The sequence below is a fragment of the Symsagittifera roscoffensis genome, unplaced genomic scaffold, assembly GCF_963678635.1.
Source record: "Symsagittifera roscoffensis unplaced genomic scaffold, txSymRosc1.1 SCAFFOLD_424, whole genome shotgun sequence".
Classification (NCBI taxonomy): domain Eukaryota; kingdom Metazoa; phylum Xenacoelomorpha; order Acoela; family Convolutidae; genus Symsagittifera; species Symsagittifera roscoffensis.
Window position 1 is genome coordinate 4,466 of NW_026971127.1, and position 19,899 is coordinate 24,364.

Below are 19,899 nucleotides of genomic sequence, written 5' to 3' on the forward strand. Positions count from 1 at the left end.
TGAGCTATTCTTAAAAATGCAGTGATACGTGATACGCACATCTCATGAGCGAGATGTTTGCAAGGCCAAACGATCGATGATTGCATTCATGTAATACCAGTCTGTTGTTTATCAAATAAAACACGAAATATCAAAACACTTCTGATCACACAAACATACCAACACTTGATCATGCCACTAATCTAAATATGAGACAATATAGCGGTTCACGTATACAACTATACAAGCATGTAACAATACAAGAGGAGCTACCATCGCATTTCATCGGACTCATAATCACAACTAGCTCGCCTATACTCACAACTCACATTATTACTTACCATATAACCATATACGCATTTGCTCACTTATTTGTTACCCATATAATGCGCTAGGTGTTTGTTGATGTTTGCAATGTGTAATAATCTAAATGTAAAGCAAAGATTTCACAGTCAATTTTACACATCCTGTTATGTCAGTTTGATTGGCGATGATCTGATTTTTAAACTATCCGTTTGGGAGGTCAACATTTTTTCAGCTTGCTCCATTCTCTTAATTGAAGTGAGTTCATTATTTTTATCATTAATGTAAATGCAATTGTTCATTATTTTTCTCTGCTGTGCGTTAGAAACTGAGCACATTAGCAAACGTAAATTTAATTACAATCTTAATTTTGAACTCTAATTAAAGGATATCTGATATCAACGGACTGAATTCAGGAATCGAATAAAAATAAGAATTCACTTTTTCTCTGTCTTTTAAAAAACTGTTTTTCTTAGGTCCGGACATTGATTCGAAGTCCCGAGACGAATTAATCCAGAATGGAAAACAACGCCTTGGATCTTTCGAAGCCTGCTGCGCCTGATGATTCCCAAGGATCGAAAGGCATAGGCCAAACTCACAGCCAGAAAAGAAAAGTAGAGCCATCGTATGTTTCCCAGTCTACTCACCCGGCTAACATTCGTAATCAACAAGGAGGCGAAAACCCTAATTTAAAAAGACCTAGACTTGAAGGCAACTCATCAAGTTTCAAAACTTTCGATGAAAGCGAATTTATTTTTGAGAGTCTTGAGCGAATCACTGACGAACTTGCGATGATCAAACAGTATCTACGTGACCTGCCACAGAAACTTGCCATAAACATGTCATCAATAGTCAAATCAGAGATTGATTCTCAATTCCAGCAGCTATCGTCAAAATTGCTTCTGGAAATCAGGAGGAACAACCCGAATGTTTCACCGCAGCATTTAAGTGAAAAAGGTTCGACGGATCGACACGGTCAAAAACTGGAGTTCGAAGTGCCGAATGGCCCTGGAAATATGGATCCTTCCAGTGCAGTCTGTTCACAAGTTCCTAAACTATCGCCTATGCACTTGAGTCCTTCGAAAACACCTCAACAAGCGCTTGAAACCATGGTCAATCTGCGAGCTTTGAACCGAAGATTTGAGTCTATTGGAAATTTTCCCAAGTTGAACATTGGATTCCCTTTTCAAGTTAACTCTCCGAATATATTTAACCCTTCTAACATGATTCAAAATAGTAACAAGGCGCCAGTGCCATCAACAAGCTCGGCGAGTTTCACCGATGAAAGAAACAAATCGATTGTTTCCAACACTAGTCAAGTAACGTCCCAACCCCAGACTTTCACTTCGCAGCTCGTGTCGCTAGCCCAAAATCAGGGTTCCTCGGTTCAGCAAAACCGAGGAGCAGCCCCGGTACCGACAACGCCAAAGCCTTCGGAGGGACCTTCTAGCTCAGGATTGTCATCCGCGTCGTCGTCATCTCCGCCAGATTACCATTCCCTTTCGGGTGAAATGTCTGGACCGAAGTATATCCAGGCACCAGTCCAGATCAGAATCGAGGACTTGCATGCTGATTGCAACGTGCATAAAGTGAAAATTCTTGACATTATCCCGCCCCTGGACGTTTTCGAACTGGACGACCAGTTTATGTACAAAATTTTCCTAAAGTACAAATATCCGTCTATTTTTGTCCAAGCTCTGTTCGTGCTGCATTACGGAAGTTTCAAGGCCATGCATCTAAACACGAGTTCACGCGTGAAAAATAACCTTGAACTTATTCCTGAATCGTTCGTGAACAGCTTGACAGTTCTGGTTCTGAACTGGTTTCCCGCAGTCGATGACCTGGACTTTGGAAAATGCTTGAACCAAAAACAAAGATCTATCCTTTCTGCGGCAAGGAGCTGTTTGTTCTTCAAGAAATGCGATGCTTGCAAGCAGCGAAATATAGACAGTTTGCCTTCGACTTACAGCGTGAAAAACTTGGTTCCTTTAATGGCTGCACAGCAACATAAACAAGTCAAGCGAGAGGCGATGAATGCTTCAGGCGTGAACCATTTTAGGATGAGTCATCATAATACGGATAACAGTAGCTCAGACCATAGTGGCTTTGGAAGCGTCTTTGGATCTTTTCCGACTATGGTGAAAAGTGAAACGGGTCCTATATTTCCTTCCCCTCCTTTGTCGGATAGTTTGAGTCCAATCATGGATCTGTCGGACTCATTGACAAGTGTGTTTGACAGGGTGTCGGAGTTGGTGAATGGGACGGAGGTTCCGAGACCTGTTGGACTGAAGATGACAAATGATTGCACACCTCAAAAACCCTAATACTAAATATAGTTTATACCGAAATCATCAATAAACATTTGATGATATTTCAGTTTCCTTCTACTGCCTAAATCTAATCCACAATCATTATCTTTTTATTATCATTTCTGTCAAACTTAACCTCATCATCATTAATTCAATTTATTTATTCAACAAGTTTCTTTTTCTGACTAAGTTTTCATCAATAGTAGAAATGAGTTTTTCAGTATTCAGTTGAACCAAAAAGGCAGCCTTAACTTCTGCTGAAGCTTAAGCTGCTGAAAAAACCCTAACTGATGTTTTTGACCTCAAAATCACATCGCAATTGAACTTACTGTTTCATGTAAAAGTAAACAATTATTAAGTGACAGTCAACAAAACTGTTTGGAAACAGTTAGAAGCATCTGAAGTTTCCCATAACTTCTACTTTAAACTCAATTTTTCAACTTCTGCTCAGCTTTCAAAAGCAGTAAATTTATCTAAGTTGTAAGAAAATCTACGAAAATTTGAACACAGTTACAGAAAAAAACTTTTAAAAATGTCGAACTTTAAAAAATTGTTCTTAATGGGTTGCTTCGTAATACTTTCAATGCCTTGTTTTGCATCCAAAAAACCCAACGAAGGCCATCCAAGTTGCCCCAAATGCGAGAATGTGAGGTGCCCGAAACCAAGTGAGTAGACATTAAACGAGAGTTTAGTTAATGGAGAAAAGTTTTGCTCCAACTTTGCATTTGGGTGCCAGTTCAAACAAAACTACCAGCTCTTTTTGAAATTGTGGATAAAAGTTCAATCTTAAGTCAAACAAAAAGATCTAATTACTGTGCACGGAAAATTCCATCAGCAGTTATCCTTGCAAAATGAAAAACAGAAAGAAACAGAACGGAATTTTTTAAGTTTTCCGATATAACTTTTTGGATTTTTTTCTATACTTTTTTGAACTTAAGTTAAAGTTTTGAAAAAATCTAATATAAAAAAATTGAGATTTACAAAAATTATTTATTCCGTTTTTTTATTTTTAACTTTAAAAGGATGGCTGCGTTTTGAAGTTTCTAGCTTCAAATTGACTATCTCTTATGAGTTTTATAGCATTGGAAATAAATTTAAGGGTTCTCTTACAACCAAACAGGCAGGATTCGTGAAGCGATAGAGATCCCAATACTTAATCAATTCATAATCTAGTTCGATAGACGAGGGCAAAATGGGAATCGATAATATAAGCAACATTTAAAACCAAAAAAAAACCATTTTAATTAACTTATTTTCCATTTTAATTAGAAGCGAATTCGGTTTGTATCAATTGAAATTGATCTGAAAATCAAAACATTTAGGCCAGCTTTTGAAACAGTTCAAATCAGGACGACAAATTGAATAATGAAATATTACCCGAAAGGTGTATGTCACTGGAACATCTTATTTGACTTGGGCATAAAACAAACCCAATTCCTGGGTTCCTTCCCACTTCTTGTCGGACCAAAAACCCGTATAGTCGTGAACGCTTCATTTTTTATTTTGTTTTATAAAATTCAATATATTCAAACAAAGCCAATTCTAAGTCCAGGGGTGGATAAAGGGGGAGGGGGCGTCCACCTCCCCCACCCCCTCAGATTCGACCCCTGCCGACCCAAATGTTCCCCCTTTGTACTATTTTGAGATATCCACTTTTTGTGACAGACCCTAAAAATTTTCTAAAGGAGCCTATGGCGCCAATATATACTAATTTTGAGGGGGGAGCCCGAGCCAAAAAATTACGCAACTTTTTGGTCAAAATATTTTAAAAAATGCCTATAAACGCCTTGTTTTTTTCAGAAATTTGCCTGCGGCACAGAAAATTCAGCCCAAACAGGGTCTTTGTAGTGCTTTGGAGAGCTCGGAAAATCAATTTGGTCGACCTAAAAAAAAGGTCGACAAAATTTTTGAAAAACCACCCAAACAGGGTCTTTGTAGTGCTACGGGAGAACTCGGAAAATCAATTTAGTCGACCTAAAAATCTGCTCAAATAGGGTCTATGTAGTGCTTTGGGAGAGCTCGGAAAAAAAAATTTGGTCGACCAAAAAAAAGTCAACAAATTTTTCGAAAATCCGCGCCTTCTCGAGAAAATCTTAGATCCTCTAAGTCAAATCTTCGCTCAAATTTTTTGTAAGTCGTGACAGTTACTGTCTAATTCTAAAATGAAAAAATCAGCTTTCGTATTCTCAAAATGAGGTAAGAAATCAAAATCTGAATTTTTTTGGCCAACTTAAACCAATTTGCAGAATTTTTTGACTAGGAAGAAATTATATTCCATGAGGAGACTAATTGCACACTAAGAAACATCAAGGAGTACAATTGCACAGTATATCGAGTTATGTATGATGGAAACCTCATTTTACTTGTATGTCGGAATGAAAAAACTTTCGTGGGATGCACTTTCACGGAATAGATTCTTTTTTTTCTTATTAACCATTTTAAAGAATGTATTGGTCGCCTTTCGCAACGAAATTAACGGAATATTTGTGCTCGGGATGGTTTTTTTCTTCAGACAATATTCGACTTTTCACAAGCCATTCTGGACGGTTTTTTTAACTATCATTCTACAGGCATTGTTTGCTGTCCTGCGCTTAAATTTTAAAAAAATATATTTTGCTTCTGAGATCATTTTTTGTTAAATTATGGGGGCTTAAAGATTGCCATTTTGGCCAATTTGGGACAATTAACGCGAGATATATTTCGCGCTGCTAACGTGTAAGCGGCGCCTCAATCCGTCTTAGAAATAGTTTCAAATTGGTTGAAGGAAGCTTCTTTGCAATAATTGATTTGTTACTAAGAGCGAAATCTATCACTTTGTACTTTATATGGCGTGTGATGGGATGTTTTTCACAAAAAATCTCAAATTAAAATAAATGTTCGTTTTATAATTACTTTAAATTTTTTGATGTTGTTACTGCTGCAAAGACCTTTAAAGCTAGTCGACTATTTCAGGGTTTCGCCCTAAAATAAGCAGTTTTCCATGTATAAATTTGATGCTTCATTTTCACTATATTTTCACACACTGAATGACAAGCAAATTTTTTAAACAAAATTTTGCGATGACTACACTTATTCCGTTTAATTTTTTCTGGAAACATGTTACAGCGTTTTACAGGAACTATACGCATAACAATTTTTCGCGTTTCATTTTTAGACAATTTTAATTTTTGAATCATTTCAAGCTTTTTTAAGTTTGAAGTTTTTGTTATCTGAAAGTAACTGACGGCTAAAACTGAAACGCATTTAAAAAGATATTTGACTTGCGGCTTTTTTGTACTGCTTCGTAAGTGACAACTCGGCCAGTCGGTAAGAGTTAACACCATATATTACGCGCTGTTAACGCAGTGCAAGGCCAAACCGTGCACAATTTGGTGGCTGTAGGTCACTGGAATCCAAAGACAAGTATTAAAATTTGCCTCAAAAAGTAAATGGATTTCATTTACAAAACGTGTAACGCAATTTTTGTCAGCACATTAGTTTTATCGCTGATTCTGCAACAAAGGAATGTAAAAAGCCCTTCCGGATTCCGCAAATAAACCCGGATTCTGCAAAAAGCTAACGAATTCCGCAAACGTAAACGGCTTCCGCAAAAAGCAAGCCGATTTCGCAAATTTAAGTAGATCGTAGATTTAATTAACGTACTCAACTAAACCAGTTGTTGCGTGAAAAAATTAAAGCTATAAAAGAATTAACATTTAGCATACGCGGAATTCAAAAGCAAGAATTTAGCTATTGTACGTGGAAATTTCAAGACCTAAAAGTATTTGCTACTGGAGTTCGCAAACAAAATGAGGATTCTGCTTACATTTTGAGGGCTCCGCTCACAGTTTGCGGATTCCACTTACAATGTGCGAACTCATTTAACAGTTACAGAGTCCGCGACGACGTAATTTTACTACACATATATAAAATTAGTTTTTTTTTGTGGATTCTCTAAACTGTTCAGGATTCCGCTAGTTTTGTTGCGAATTCTTGCGGATTTGTGAGCTGAAACAACTTTAGTTTTTCTAACTTTTGCACAATCAATTTATTGGGTCCAAAAAACGTTCACTGCCAAAGAAACGTTAAAAAACTTCCAAAGCTAGTTTTCTTTTTATTATAATTCAGCGTTTTTGCTTAAAAGCCTTAAAAATTAAATTTCCCTTTAACAAATGTTACTCGCTCGCTTTTCTCGCTCGAAATTGAACTAAATTTTGAAAACTTTACAACAAATTTTCAAATTTTAAAATGTCATTTAAGCACGACTTAAAGAGTTTTATTTGATATTTCACTCAACCTGCTCCGATAATAAATTGTGCTACCTGCTTTTGCATTAAAAAAGGAAAACTTAAAATTTTTCTAAAAACAATATTTCTCTAATTTTTCAATAGTCGGAACCTTATTTTAAGTAAAACAAGATTACTCGCTTCCTTTTAATTCCAAGCAAAATTGAGTGTGAGTTAACTCGTCGCGTAAGCGCCAAACACAAAATTTATATGAGAAAAAAAAGAGCCTGAAATTCAGAAATGAAACCCCGCACTTTTGATGGTTCAAGGAGTAGATTGAAAAAGGAAGCAAAAATCTAAGACCAAAAGAGAAAACATTCATTAAAAAAATTTTCACATGTACCCTTTAAGAAACTCCTGGAGCACTTAAGCTCTATTGAGATCTGCGTCATTTGCGTTACAAAAAATGCCAGCGTTCTTGCTGAGAACAAATTTTATTGATTTATCTCATCATAAATTTCATTAAAACTGAGGAATCCTTTGCAAAAAGGGTATAATTGGACGTTTTTTGAAGCCTAAGAATCAGTTGGAAACAGCTAAGACATGAAGTTTTTTTGAAAATGCTTGCTTGTTTCTGAGTGAAAAATAGGAAATTAATAGAAACATGCAAAAATGCTAGACAGGCTTCTATCAAAACAATACGCAAAAATTCTCAATTTGTTTTGAGCGCAATAAACTGAAAAATAAAAATTAAAAAAAGTCAAAAATCAAAAAAAGTCCTAGTACAAAATTTTGTTGAATTTTCAAGAAAAAATTATTACCTCAAATGTAGAAATTCAAATGCCTGCACTGGAAACTTTTTATAAAACATCATTTTCAATGATTCACTGATTTTGATAGGCAAATGGTAGCCGTGAAAACGACTAAAGCACGAAATGGTAAAACTTGCTAATCGCAGTTGTAAAAATCTATAAACTAAGACTACTTGTATCAGAGCAAAACGTTGAACGTTCCGACTGCCCTTTAATCGGTCTCGATTATTTTTTGTAAAGCAAAAATTGACAAAACTATGATTTTCGGGCTGATAAGATGGCCGTGTATAGAATTAACAAACAGAGTAAGCTCAACTAAATTTGAAACAAATTTGTAGTGAGGAATAACTCGCCGAGGGTAATATAAACAGAATATAAACAAATGAAAAACGAGCAATATAAACAGAATCGTGGCAGGATGCTATATTGGTGCGCAAACACGGCTGGGCCCGTGCGGACAAAGGAATTGATCGCCCGAGGGAGTAAAGAATTGTGAAAGTAGTCTGATTAATAAAACCAACCCCAGAATAAATTTTCCTCATCTTCTTGGAAAGTCGGAACAATAAAAGAAAAGAAGCTGAATGGAAACTGTACAAAAATTGTTTTTCCATAAAAAACTAGGGGTATTTAGTGTGACAACAAAGCTCAATGAAAATGAAAAGATTTGAGAGCCAAACTGTCAACAAAACTTCATGCGAAACAACGAAACCAGAAGAAAATTAGTATGCACATTTGCCCATTTTGCGATACTTATTGTAGAACAAACATGCGCGTGAAGCAGCAACAAAACTGAATATAACTAGACTAACTTTTTCGCTTAATTAAACTTTTTTCAAAACTAACCAGCTCCTAGCATCAGAGATAATACAACAAAAAGCAACTCTTTAAAAGGCAATAAAATAGAAATGAGCGTCGATTTGTCTAAAAATTGGTAACGTCTCGGAATTGATCTCGAACCTCCTAGAGGTTAAGAGTCTCACGCACAAACCATTCAGCCACGGACGCTTAATAATTCCCAAACACTAGCCATTACGGGTTTACAGTAAAAGTGCCTACAAATAAGTGAACACTTTAATGAACACTTTTTTACGAGTTAGATGAGAGAAAAAGAAGGTTCGTACTAATACACTAACGCTCGCAACCTGGCTAAAGTAAATATGTCAAAATTTGTCGGAAAAGGAACATGCCAGGTATCTTGGAGTGTTAGTGGAAATAAACCTTATTTTCAGTTGAATTGAACAAATGTTTAAGCAAAATAGCAATTGCCATTAAGTCAATCATTTGAACGCGACATATGGTACCATTAGAAACAAGAGTTATGCTTTTCAGATTATTAGTTTTGTCGCATTTATTTTTAAGTGCAGCTTTTTTTTCACAATCTATCCATGTCTTAAATTAACTGACTAAACAGACAAATTAACTTGGGAATCAAAATGTGTTATTTTCGCAGAAAATATAATCAAGCACAATATTTACTTCTCAAATTCAAAACTTTACCAGTATCAAAATTTTCCAAAAAGTGCTCAAAAACGGCTGTTTTAACCTGTTTTTTCAAAAATTTAATGATTTAAGAAATTTAATGCTTTAAAAAAGCTCGGAAAATTAATTTTGTCGACCTAAAAAAAAAGTTAAGAACATTCTATGGGAAATTGAAAAACTAAAACTGCCTTCATTAGTTCGATAGACATAACATAGACCAGATGATTTTTCAAAATAACGTTATTACGAATATTCGAATGAAAACACAACGCAAGAAGCAAATAAAAGTCAAGCCTCATTCGGTAACGCAAAAAAAAATGATTCTTAACTTATTAAGATAATTTCATTTTGTAGCAGCATGTATTTTTAAGCAAGTGGTTTTTTTGAATTTACATGATTGTGGAAAAAAGAACACAAAAAAAAGAAAAAACAAAGAGAGCGGTCTTATTGCGGAATCCACTTAAATTCGGAAAATAGACAACTTGGCCTCGTAATGAGGTAAAGACAATCTAATTTGAACTCTAAATTTTCGTCTGAAATATCAAGATCCGCCCCTGTCTTCTCCGAATATAGAATATCTGACATATTTATTCATAAAACTTTTTCAACATAAAAACTTTCGATACAATCATTCCAATCATTAATGTTTGTCTCGACTTAATTCTCTCTTCATGTGATTTTTGAGTTGAGGATGGAGTGATCTCCCCCTTTCGTAGTCTGACCTCCAGGTCTACTAGACAGGCGTCTATGAACTTACTGATTGCTGGTTCAGTTAAGTTGATGTATCCACCAGAAAGCACCCCACAGTTCTCGGGGCCAAAACTGACCAACCCACAGGCGTATTCTAAGAAACAATTATTATTTTTTGACAGCCTAAAAACTATTATTTTATATTTGAACAGAATTAGTTAAAACCCATCACAAATTTTTAGCATTTGATGGTCGGATTGCATCAAAGTGTATTACGGCTCATCGTCTATTTTTCTGGATCTGTTCACCCAGATTTCTTTCCCTATTTTTTGCGATACAATGAAAAAAAAAAACACTGGCGAGATTGTTTATTTTTCTTCATCAGCTCACTGAAAAGGTTATCTGTAACTATTTTGCACCAATAAAAAATACTACGCCGGAAAAAAATTGTTTTTCAAATCATATTTCATTTTCTAGTATTTAGATACGATGTTTTTATCTGACCGGTATACACTTTCATTCATAAACTTGGTCAGATACTAGAAATCTCAGGGACTTCAAGCTTGAACTTTTTACCTCTTAGATTATTCGGAGTGCGGTCTGTATTTAGACAACCGCTTATTCATACTCGTCAGTAAGCGGACAAATACTGTATTAACCAATCATAATCGAGATGAGAAAGCAAATTTACGAAGTAAATTCTTATTAATAATTAATTTTTCCTTGTCTCGATTCTGATTGGTTATTACAGTATTTGTCTGGCTTACTGACGAGTATGAATACTTGGTTGTCTAAATACTGCCACGTAACCTAGATATCCTTACCTTTTCCACTGTCGTCGTAGCACATGAGTGGACTACCCGAGTCCCCCTGACAGGAGTCCTTCCAGTCACTGTCCTTGCCCCCAGCACAGAATGCATACCGGGTCATCTTTCCATTGTAGGGACACTGGGAGTAGGAGATGTTGGCGTCGAACCAGGCCAAGTAGCTGTCCACTATTTGGATCGTTGCTTCGTTTAAATACGAGGAGATCTGTTGGTGCATACAAGGCTGGCCGTCTACTAACTGACCTGCGAAAAATTACTTTCATTTTCATTTTTTTTCGAGTTCTGGGTTTTCAGCTTTTTTCTACTTTTTTTTTTGTGAATGTCTTGGCTTGAAAGTTTTTTTGGCAAATTTCGGTGATAAATTTGAAAACAAAAAATTCAGTGACAATATCAGATGCTCTAACAATCTGAAGTGTGCGCAGATTGGTAAACTCCCGGGTTTTAATGCCGTTAATTCAAAACTAGCAAGCCAGCCTCCAAAAATCAATTGGCTCGCAAAAATGGTTTTGATCAAGTTATCCAAGCTATGAAACTTTGAACAATTTAAAATTGAGCCATATCGTAAATCGGTTTGAAAAACTTTAGGTTTCGTAGAACGAATCGGTTCCCAAAAAAATGAAATTCTTCTAAGCAAGCTATTCACGCTGAAACTTTGAAATAATTCAAAATGTTTCATGAAGCAAATCGGAAGGCTAAACTTCAGGTTTTTCTATGAAAGAATTTCAAGCGAGTAAATTTTGAAATATTTAAAGTTGTTTCATAGAGCGAATAAATTCGCAAAAAAAAGTGAAGTTTTTCTAGGCAAGCTATTAAAGAACGGAAACCTCACGTTGAAAAAATTCACGCTGTTTGATAGAGCAAATCTTTTGGCGAAAAGTATAAACTTTTCTTAGTAAGCTATTCAAGTGACGAAACTTTGAAATATTTCATGTAACTTCACAGCGAACTGGCTCGCATAAGATTTAAGTTTTTCTAATCAAACTGTGAGAACTATTAAGCTTGGAATTATTTCAAAGTTTTTCATAGAATAAATGCTGGCTATTAAAATTATGCTTTGGAACATTTTAGAATGAACTGCTTCACGAAAAACTAATGTTTTTCATAAGCAAGCTATTCAAGCTATACACCTTTGAAACCATCTACAGTGAATCGGATAGCGAAAAAATAAAATTTATTTTGAAGCCACTAAAAACCAAGAAAACATTGGTTTTTTGATATTAGTTTATCAACTTAACTGGATAGGAACTATTTCAAGTTACTCTACTGGAGCCAATCACGCGATGAAATTTTTAATATTTCAAGATATTTGACACATCAAAGTGATTAGCAAAAAAAAACAAGTTTTGGTATGCTAGCTATTTGGCCTAAGTTTTGATACGCGTCAACTTATCTCCTAGACTAAATCGGTTCACGAAAAGCTTATGTTTTTCTTGAGCATGCTATTCAAGTTATGAAGTTTGAATTATTTGAAGTTATTTTATGGACCGAATCAGTTCGCGAAATATTCAAGTTTTTCTAAGCAAGCATTTCAAGTCAGGAAACTTAGAATTATTTCATATAGATATTGGATCAAATCTTTTGCAAAAAAAGCTTTACATGCTACTCAAGCAAAGAAACATTTTTTAAATTTCAGATCGTTGCATGAAGCCAATCTGTTGGCAACAAAATTAAGTAATTCTAAGCAAGCTAGGTAAGTTATCAAACTTCAAAATAATTCAAGTTATTTCACGAAGTTGAAATAGAAAAAAGAGCTAGCAAAAAAGATAGCAAGCTTACAGTCTTCTAAGCAGGCTATTCAAGCTATGTGACTTAGAATTTTCCAAAATATTTAGTTGATCGATTCGGTTCGCAAAAAAAATGACTTGAATTTTTTAAACGTTTTTTGAGCACGCGATTCATGCGATGAAACTTATGAAATTTTCAAATTTTTTCAAGGGGCAAATCGGTTTGCTAAAAACTTAAGTTTTTCTAAGCAAGCTTTTGAGGCAACGAAAATTTGAATTATCTCAAGTTTTCACAGAGCATATCGATTGGCGAAAAGTTGATGTTTTTCTAAGCAAGCTATGCAAGCTATGTGACTTAGAGTTTTCCAAAATATTTGGTTGATCGAATTGGTTCGCAAAAAAATAACTTTTTCTTAGAAAGCTTTTTTAGGTAAGAAATTCAAAACAATTCAAGTTATTTTGTATTCCGAATCAGTTTGCGAAAAGCTTAAAATGTTCTAAGCAAGCTTTTGAAGCTATAAAACTTCTAATTATTTCAAATGAATTCATCCACTGAATGGGTTCATAGACTGAAAGTTGAAATTTTTCTAATCAAGTTTTTAAAGCTATGAATTTTAGATTTATTTCAAGTTTTTCATAAAGCTAATCAGTTTACGCAAAGCTTTATTTTTTTCTACGCAAGCTAGTCAAGTTATAAAACTTTGAAAAACTTCAGTTATTTTGTTGATCAAATCGGTTCACGAAAACGTGAGTTTTTCTTTGCAACCTTTTAGAGTTATGAAACTTTGAACTATTTCAAGTTAATTTATACACTGAATCGGTTCAGGAAAAGTTAAAATTCTTTAAGCAAGCTTTCAAAGCTACGAAATTTGGAATTATTTCAGGTTGTTCCATAGACCGAATCGTTTTGCGAAAAGCTTAACTTCATCTAAGCGAGCTATTAAAGCTTTGAAAACTTAAAATATTTAAAGTTATTTTGCAAAAAACTTGCTTAAAAAATGTTTGCGAAAGCTTTGCTTTAAAAACTTAAGCTTTTCGCAAAACGATTCAGTCTATGAGATAACTTGAATTTTTTAACGTTTTTTTTGAGCACGCGATTCATGTGATGAAACTTATGAAATTTTCAAATTATTTCAAGGGGCAAATCGGTTCGCGAAAAACTTAAGTTTTTCTAAGCAAGCTATTGTGGCAATGAACATTTGAATTATCTCAAGTTTTCACAGAGCAAATCGATTGGCGAAAAGTTGATGTTTTTCTAAGCGAGCTATGCAAGCGATGAAACTTTGAAAAATTTCAAAACAATTCATAGTGCAAATCGGTTTGAAAACAGCTAGTTTTTCTAGCAAGGAGTTTGCTGTTTTTAGTTGGTTCGTTTCAGAAAAAAATCAAGCTAAGAACGCAAATTTCGGGAAAAAATGGACAGTCACTGTCTAGCCTTGAAACTGCATTGAGTTCATCTTGTCTACAGAATTGAATTTTTGTCACAAACAATTCTAGAATAATCCAGACTTAAGAAAATTTGAAAGTTCTAGACCATTCTTGGCCTTCTCTTAAACGTTAAGCCTTAAAAATTTTTTAAACGTTGCATTCGACAAATCTAAAACATTGCGTTCAGTTAAACATTGCGTCCATAGCTCATTCGGAGTTACATTTAATATATAAGATTGTTCAGCTGCGCTAATGAAAGTTGTTGCTGGAAATGAGAAAAAAAATTGTCTTGCAATTACGTTTCTCCGGTTTTTCATCCAACAAATGTCGGCTTGAAAAAAGCTAAATCGTCGTTTTCCTAAAAAAATAATAGTCTTACCCTTCACACAAGTAGCGCCCCATCCTGCCACACGTGCACTCTCCCCCTTCTCGGGTACTTTATTCCCACTCTGCCTTCTCACAGGGGCCACCTGTTTTGTAGTTTTGTTGTAGATTGGTTCGGGTACAATCACTACTGCCACGTCCTGATTGGACATCTTGTACAGCTGGGAGTTTGTGATGGTCTGAGCGCGGGCAGGATTAAAACGATGTCTGGTATTACAGCAGGGCGAAGCTTAGTTTGATTACAATTTGGTGCTTATTGTTATAGGCTTTCAAACATATTCTATTGAAATGCCAAAAAATAAAATTACTTTCATTAGTTCGGTAGACTTAACCCTAACATAGACCAGATGATTTTGCGAAACAACATGATTTCCTGATTTCGACAAAACTTTGACTAGGAAAGCCGGTCGCAGAGCATGAAGCAAATAAAAGTCAAGCCTCATTCGGTAACGCAAAACAAAACTTTTTAATTTTTTTTTTGATTTTTCAATTATTTTTTTTGCTATGTGTACGTGTTGTAATTTGTAATTTACTAAATTGTCTTCATTTATTTAAATAAAATGTTCTTTCTGCGAATAGTTTGAGCTAACAGTTTTTGCTCATTGAGATGTCACCCAACAGGCGGGTGCCTTTTTGGGATTCTCTTGAGACGAACTAAGCAGTAAACGTTAAAGAGCAAACGTAAAATTTCATACAAGGCTTGGCTTGAAAATACAGTCGATAATTATTATTATTGTGTGCAAGCTCCTCCCTTATTTGTTCGTCTAGTTTGGCCTCCCCGTAGTAAATCTCCAGCTTCTGTCTCTGGAAGTCCACACAATGTCTGGCAGTGAGGATGGCATGTGGCGTCAGAATAGCCCCGCTGCAGATCTCATTGTCCTCATTTTGATACGACGCCTGAACAAATTCTTTTCCTTCCGAGTTCAGCAATTATTTTTTTATTTCCAAGTTGGATATATTCTTTCTTAATTTAGCACACATTCTGTGTTTTTTTTTACTAATTTTTCGGGGGAGTTCTATTTGGGGAGACCTTTTTTGATTTAGTTTTTGATTAGGTTCTGACCTGAAATCGGACCATCCACGGGTTTTGTTCTATCGTAGTTGGCACTCCATTGATGATCCTCTCCTTCGCGTAGTTGCGTCCATTCTGCAGGGCTCCGTTGAGTAAACTGCACTGGCCATCGAACGAGGCATCGATGCAATTTTCATCTACACAAAGTTTAACAATGATTTTCGATGAAAGTCATTCAAGAATCATAGAAAAAAAACAGCGCTCAACATCAGAGCCCTGTGGAAACTGTCTTTTATTTGATGCAAGTTTGTCCTATTTCCAGTAAAATTTTCATTTTTTGATTAGTTCAATAAGATCATTAACATATCCATTCGCAGACTTTAATTGTTTGGGTTACCTATAAAAGTTTTACTACTGCAAACTTAACTTCAAAATACCTTTACAGTATTCAGCTACACTACATGATTCGGCTGTTTCTGTTTTGTTTTCTTGTGGCATGCAAACAAAATTAACATGTGATGTGCATTTGATTTGATCAAATTTCGAGAAGTCGGATTTCGTTGAAACAAAACATGGATCTGAAGCCATAAACAGCGGATTACGTAACTTCACCGAAGTTTGGTTGTCATTGCAATGTTTTTTATTATCTACGAAACAATGCCTAGAACCGTTACCATAAGCAACAGTTGTAAGAAAAGGATATTGCCATATACGGTCGGTTGTAAGTCGTGAAATAACGGATTCTTCATTCTTCGACACTGTGACGATAAAAGATGAACACGCCATGCATGTTGCAGCCGCTTTTTGAAACTCGGTTTTGCACGTCGGACAAAACGTGTAGTTTTGTTTTGTTTCCTCAGAAGTTAGTAGTTTGTATACGTTGTCGGAAGTTACTGATGATGCATAAAAAGTAAGGATTTGAATCGTGAATAAGTTAAGCATGCTTTGTAATTTTTTTTTGAAGAATGATCTCTTTAATCAAAATCAGAAGTCATATCGATAGAACATTTAAGTTGATTAGGTTGCTCTGATTTTGAAAATTTTAAAGCGCTTCGTGAAAGAGTTTTAAAATATATTTTTTAAAAATCGCAACAGTAAAAATAATGACGGTAAATTAACTGCAGTTAGGCAATAATTTCGATACTAAGATCTGTTTACTTCTCTGAAAAAACTCAAGATTGCAAAGCAGCACAAAGTCGATGTTTTGACGATCACCTTTTTGAAGAAAAAAGAATAGTTATAGAAAAATTGATGCAATAAAGTTTCATATTTCTGGTTTTGAGCTGAAATAGGTAAAATGCACGGTGACTGCATTTGTTAGCGCCAGGTGGTAGTTTACTTCATTTAATCACAGTTTCAAATTCCAAAAACTCTTTTTTTTCCAGAACCAGAAGATGACGTCATATGTGGCGTGGACATGGTCTTAGACGTGTGTGGCTGTTGTCCAGTCTGTCCTCTCTCGGATGGGGACTCGTGTTTGAGAGACAGCCACGAAACACTAACCAGACCATGTGGATTCGGAACAGATTGTATTATGTCGGCCGATGGATCTGCCGATGATTTGAACGGAGTCTGTACCTGTCCTATTACGTCACAGAAGGTACGGTCAAGGAAAGCTCATTTTCAGCCAAAATTTCCGTATTGGTTTAGAACCTGCTGGAAGCGTGACAAAAAACTATCAAGACATTATGAATCGATAGAGAAGTTGATATTAAAATGAATTCGGCGATGAAGAGATTGAAACGCCCCCCCCCCCCACCCAATATGTTACTTTGTTTTTACAAAGTTTGGCTAGATTACAGCTTACTGACTTCTTTCAGGTGTGTGGCAGTGACGGTGTGTTGTATGAGACAGTGTGTCAGTTCCACGAGGCACAAGCCAGAGCCAAGAAGAGCCACGACGAGCCAGTGTACATGGTCAGAGGAGACAGTCCCTGTCTGACCAGACCCAAAATCATCAAAATCACACCCACTCCTCACCTGGTCAAGGTGGGTCAGGGAGACGATACAGAATTGCAGTGTGATAAATTTAATTATCACGTTTAATTAAGATTTTTTTTTATTGTTGATATCACTTTAATAGTTGGAAGACTAAACTTTGATCGGCTCTGCCTTGCAATCAAGAATAATGATTTTCAAGATGTGATCCGTTTTGCTTGCTTTAAAGTCGGTCGGCATTTCCCAGCCCATCAAAAAAATTTGCATGCAGATCCATAACTGAAGTCTAAAGAGTGCTTCTGAAAACCTCAAAATAACAAACATGAGACAACATGTTTCAAGAGTAAAAGTTATCCAATGTTCACAATTGTCGAGTGTTTTGCAGGTGGGTGAGAACGTGAGTATATCGTGTGAGGGGGTAGGCTACCCTACTCCTGGGATAGTGTGGACTAGGGAGGTGGGCGAGGGGGGATTCAGAGATGACCTGCCGGGGGATGAGGAGAATGTGTCCATTCAGACCAGAGGGGGACCCACTTCACACTCAACCACTGCATGGCTCTCTTTCTCGTGAGTAATAGCTCTTCAAAAAAGAATAAATATGCTGAAACTTTAAATAGGATTAAAATTAATTGTACCAAAAAACGTTTAATAAAGCAAAATATATGGATTAAATTATACAAAGCTTAATAACGGATAAAATCAAAAATAATAAATAACTAATACAGTTATTACTCAATAGTCAAACTAAATTAAGACCCCAGAACAAGAAAAAAAACAGACTTCATGTTTTTTTTTCTAACAGCTGATCAAATGTGGGCAACTTTTTTGTCCGAATGTTGCCATGAGAACATTAATGTGCTGAAACGTTTCAGCTCTAGTGAATTTTTTTATAATATATGTGATAGTCACTTTTTATCCTTCACGCTAGCGCAACTATATAAAGCATTTTTCTCTTTAGATAGATTGGTCTCTTAACATTGAGTTCGGTTTTCAGGCCTCTGAAGAAAGAAGACGTGGCTTCCTACAGCTGCCATGCAATCAACAACAAAGGAGCCGACACAAAGAATGTCGAACTCACCACCAGTCTCGACAAGCAAAGAGGAGAACTCTAAGAATGAGTTTCAAAAAACTTTTTTTTTGCAACAGAAGTTTTTTGCAACAAAAACCATATATCGAACTCACTAAACTATAAAACTTTGAGTTTAACCTCTAACGACTTACCAGTGCACTCTCTAATAACTAAGCACAGCTAACAGACTGTTTAAAAACCTTCAAGGAAAACAAGGAGTCCATAAAAAACGGCTGACATCAAAAAATCAAAATTCGATATCAAAAACAAATACATAACCTTGAAGCTTTTTGTTTCCTGAAATTTTTTATCCTTGATTCTTTTTAAACAAGAATAACCACATGTTGAGGAAACAGGAACAAAAAAATGATTTTGTGGAAAGTTAGTAACCCTCAAGCTTATTTCAAGCTTAATTTCAAGCCTAAATTCATTCACTTTTTTGCACCATTTGAACTTTTGATATTCAAAAACGTAGTTTTCCTTCTTTTGATCGACTGAATTTGATTTGAAGTTTTAAAAAAAGTGAAAGTCCGACCCTGTTAATTAATTCAAAAATACGGCAAACAACAAAATTTTCCCTCCAAACTATGCAAAATAGGACGATCGAGCCGATAAAACATACGCTGAAAAAGCTTTATTAGAGCCGAAAAAAAAACAAGCATGAAAAATCAATTCTAAATTTCAAAATGCAATTTTGTAATTTTACAAATAAAACAACGACTGTCAATTATTGTGAAAATTTAAATCAGAAAAAATTTTGTCTTTTAAAACGCAGCCGAAAAAAATAAGCAGGAAAACGAAACTTTCATTTCATACATACTGATCAAAACAAGGTCAGGGAGGTAATCGAGTTTCAAACTTTTGGTTGCAACGACTGCCGCACTAACTCTAGACAAAGTGAAAAAAAAAATCGTCGAATTTATTCAGATTCAATTTTAGAGCTAGTAGAATTTGTTTTAGATTTGCAGGAAAAGTTAGTTAAGTTAAAAAAATTTAGAAACCAATTACATTTGCTCTCGCAAATGATTTCTGACACAAAAATTCAACGCAGAGGCGAGGGATACACAAAGCAACGAAAATCATTTTGATGAAAACGTGTGACAAAACCAACAGCCAGTAGTAAACTAGCTTGAACAAAAACAAGCATAACAAAAAATCACCTGTAACTTTCAAAATGCAAGCTGGTAAATGAACAAATAAAAGAACGACCGTCACTTATCGTGTAAGTTTAAATCAGACAAACAGCTTGAAACTTGACGTTGAATTTCATTCTTTGAAACGCCTCCGAAAAAAATAAGCTGAGAAATTAAATGCCAAATCAATTTTTTATTTCGAGGAAATGTTATTTCTTATATAGTGAACATAACAAGGTCCGGGCGGGTATCGAAGTTCAGACCATTGATTTGGTTGCAACAGCTCGCTCACTTCACTAACAAAGTGAAAAACAAATCCTCAATTTTGTTAAGGTTCAATTTAAAGCCCGTAGAAATTCTTAAGTTGCAGGAAACCAAATACAGTCATTTGCTCGCGAAAAAGATTTCCGACACGTAAATAGTCCAACTCAAATTAGGAAATTTAAGAAAGAGGCGAAGCTGAGCTTCCCACCACCTAGGATACACAAAGCAACCAAAATCTTTTTGATGAAAACCTGTGGCAAAACAAAACAGCCAGAAATAAACTAAATTAAAAAAGTTCGAATTGAGCTACACATTTTGCAACAAAATTTTCAGTGGAAAAAAGA

The 19,899-nt window shown here is 35.3% G+C and overlaps 2 protein-coding genes across 2 annotated transcripts; both read left to right on the top strand.

The window, feature by feature from the left end:
* The first annotated feature begins 281 nt into the window (after positions 1 to 281).
* On the top strand, positions 282 to 2,724 carry LOC134856168 (uncharacterized). The gene is made up of 2 exons (XM_063872532.1): positions 282 to 540; positions 759 to 2,724. The coding sequence occupies exon 2, from the start codon at positions 801 to 803 to the stop codon at positions 2,604 to 2,606; it is 1,806 nt and encodes a 601-aa protein (XP_063728602.1). The 5' UTR covers positions 282 to 540; positions 759 to 800; the 3' UTR covers positions 2,607 to 2,724.
* Positions 2,725 to 2,979: 255 nt separating this feature from the next.
* On the top strand, positions 2,980 to 18,415 carry LOC134856170 (insulin-like growth factor-binding protein-like 1). Its single transcript, XM_063872533.1, has 5 exons — positions 2,980 to 3,256; positions 16,538 to 16,752; positions 16,973 to 17,140; positions 17,475 to 17,656; positions 18,084 to 18,415. Exons 1-5 carry the CDS (start codon positions 3,124 to 3,126, stop codon positions 18,199 to 18,201), a joined length of 816 nt encoding a protein of 271 aa, XP_063728603.1. The 5' UTR covers positions 2,980 to 3,123; the 3' UTR covers positions 18,202 to 18,415.
* The last annotated feature ends 1,484 nt before the right edge of the window (positions 18,416 to 19,899 follow it).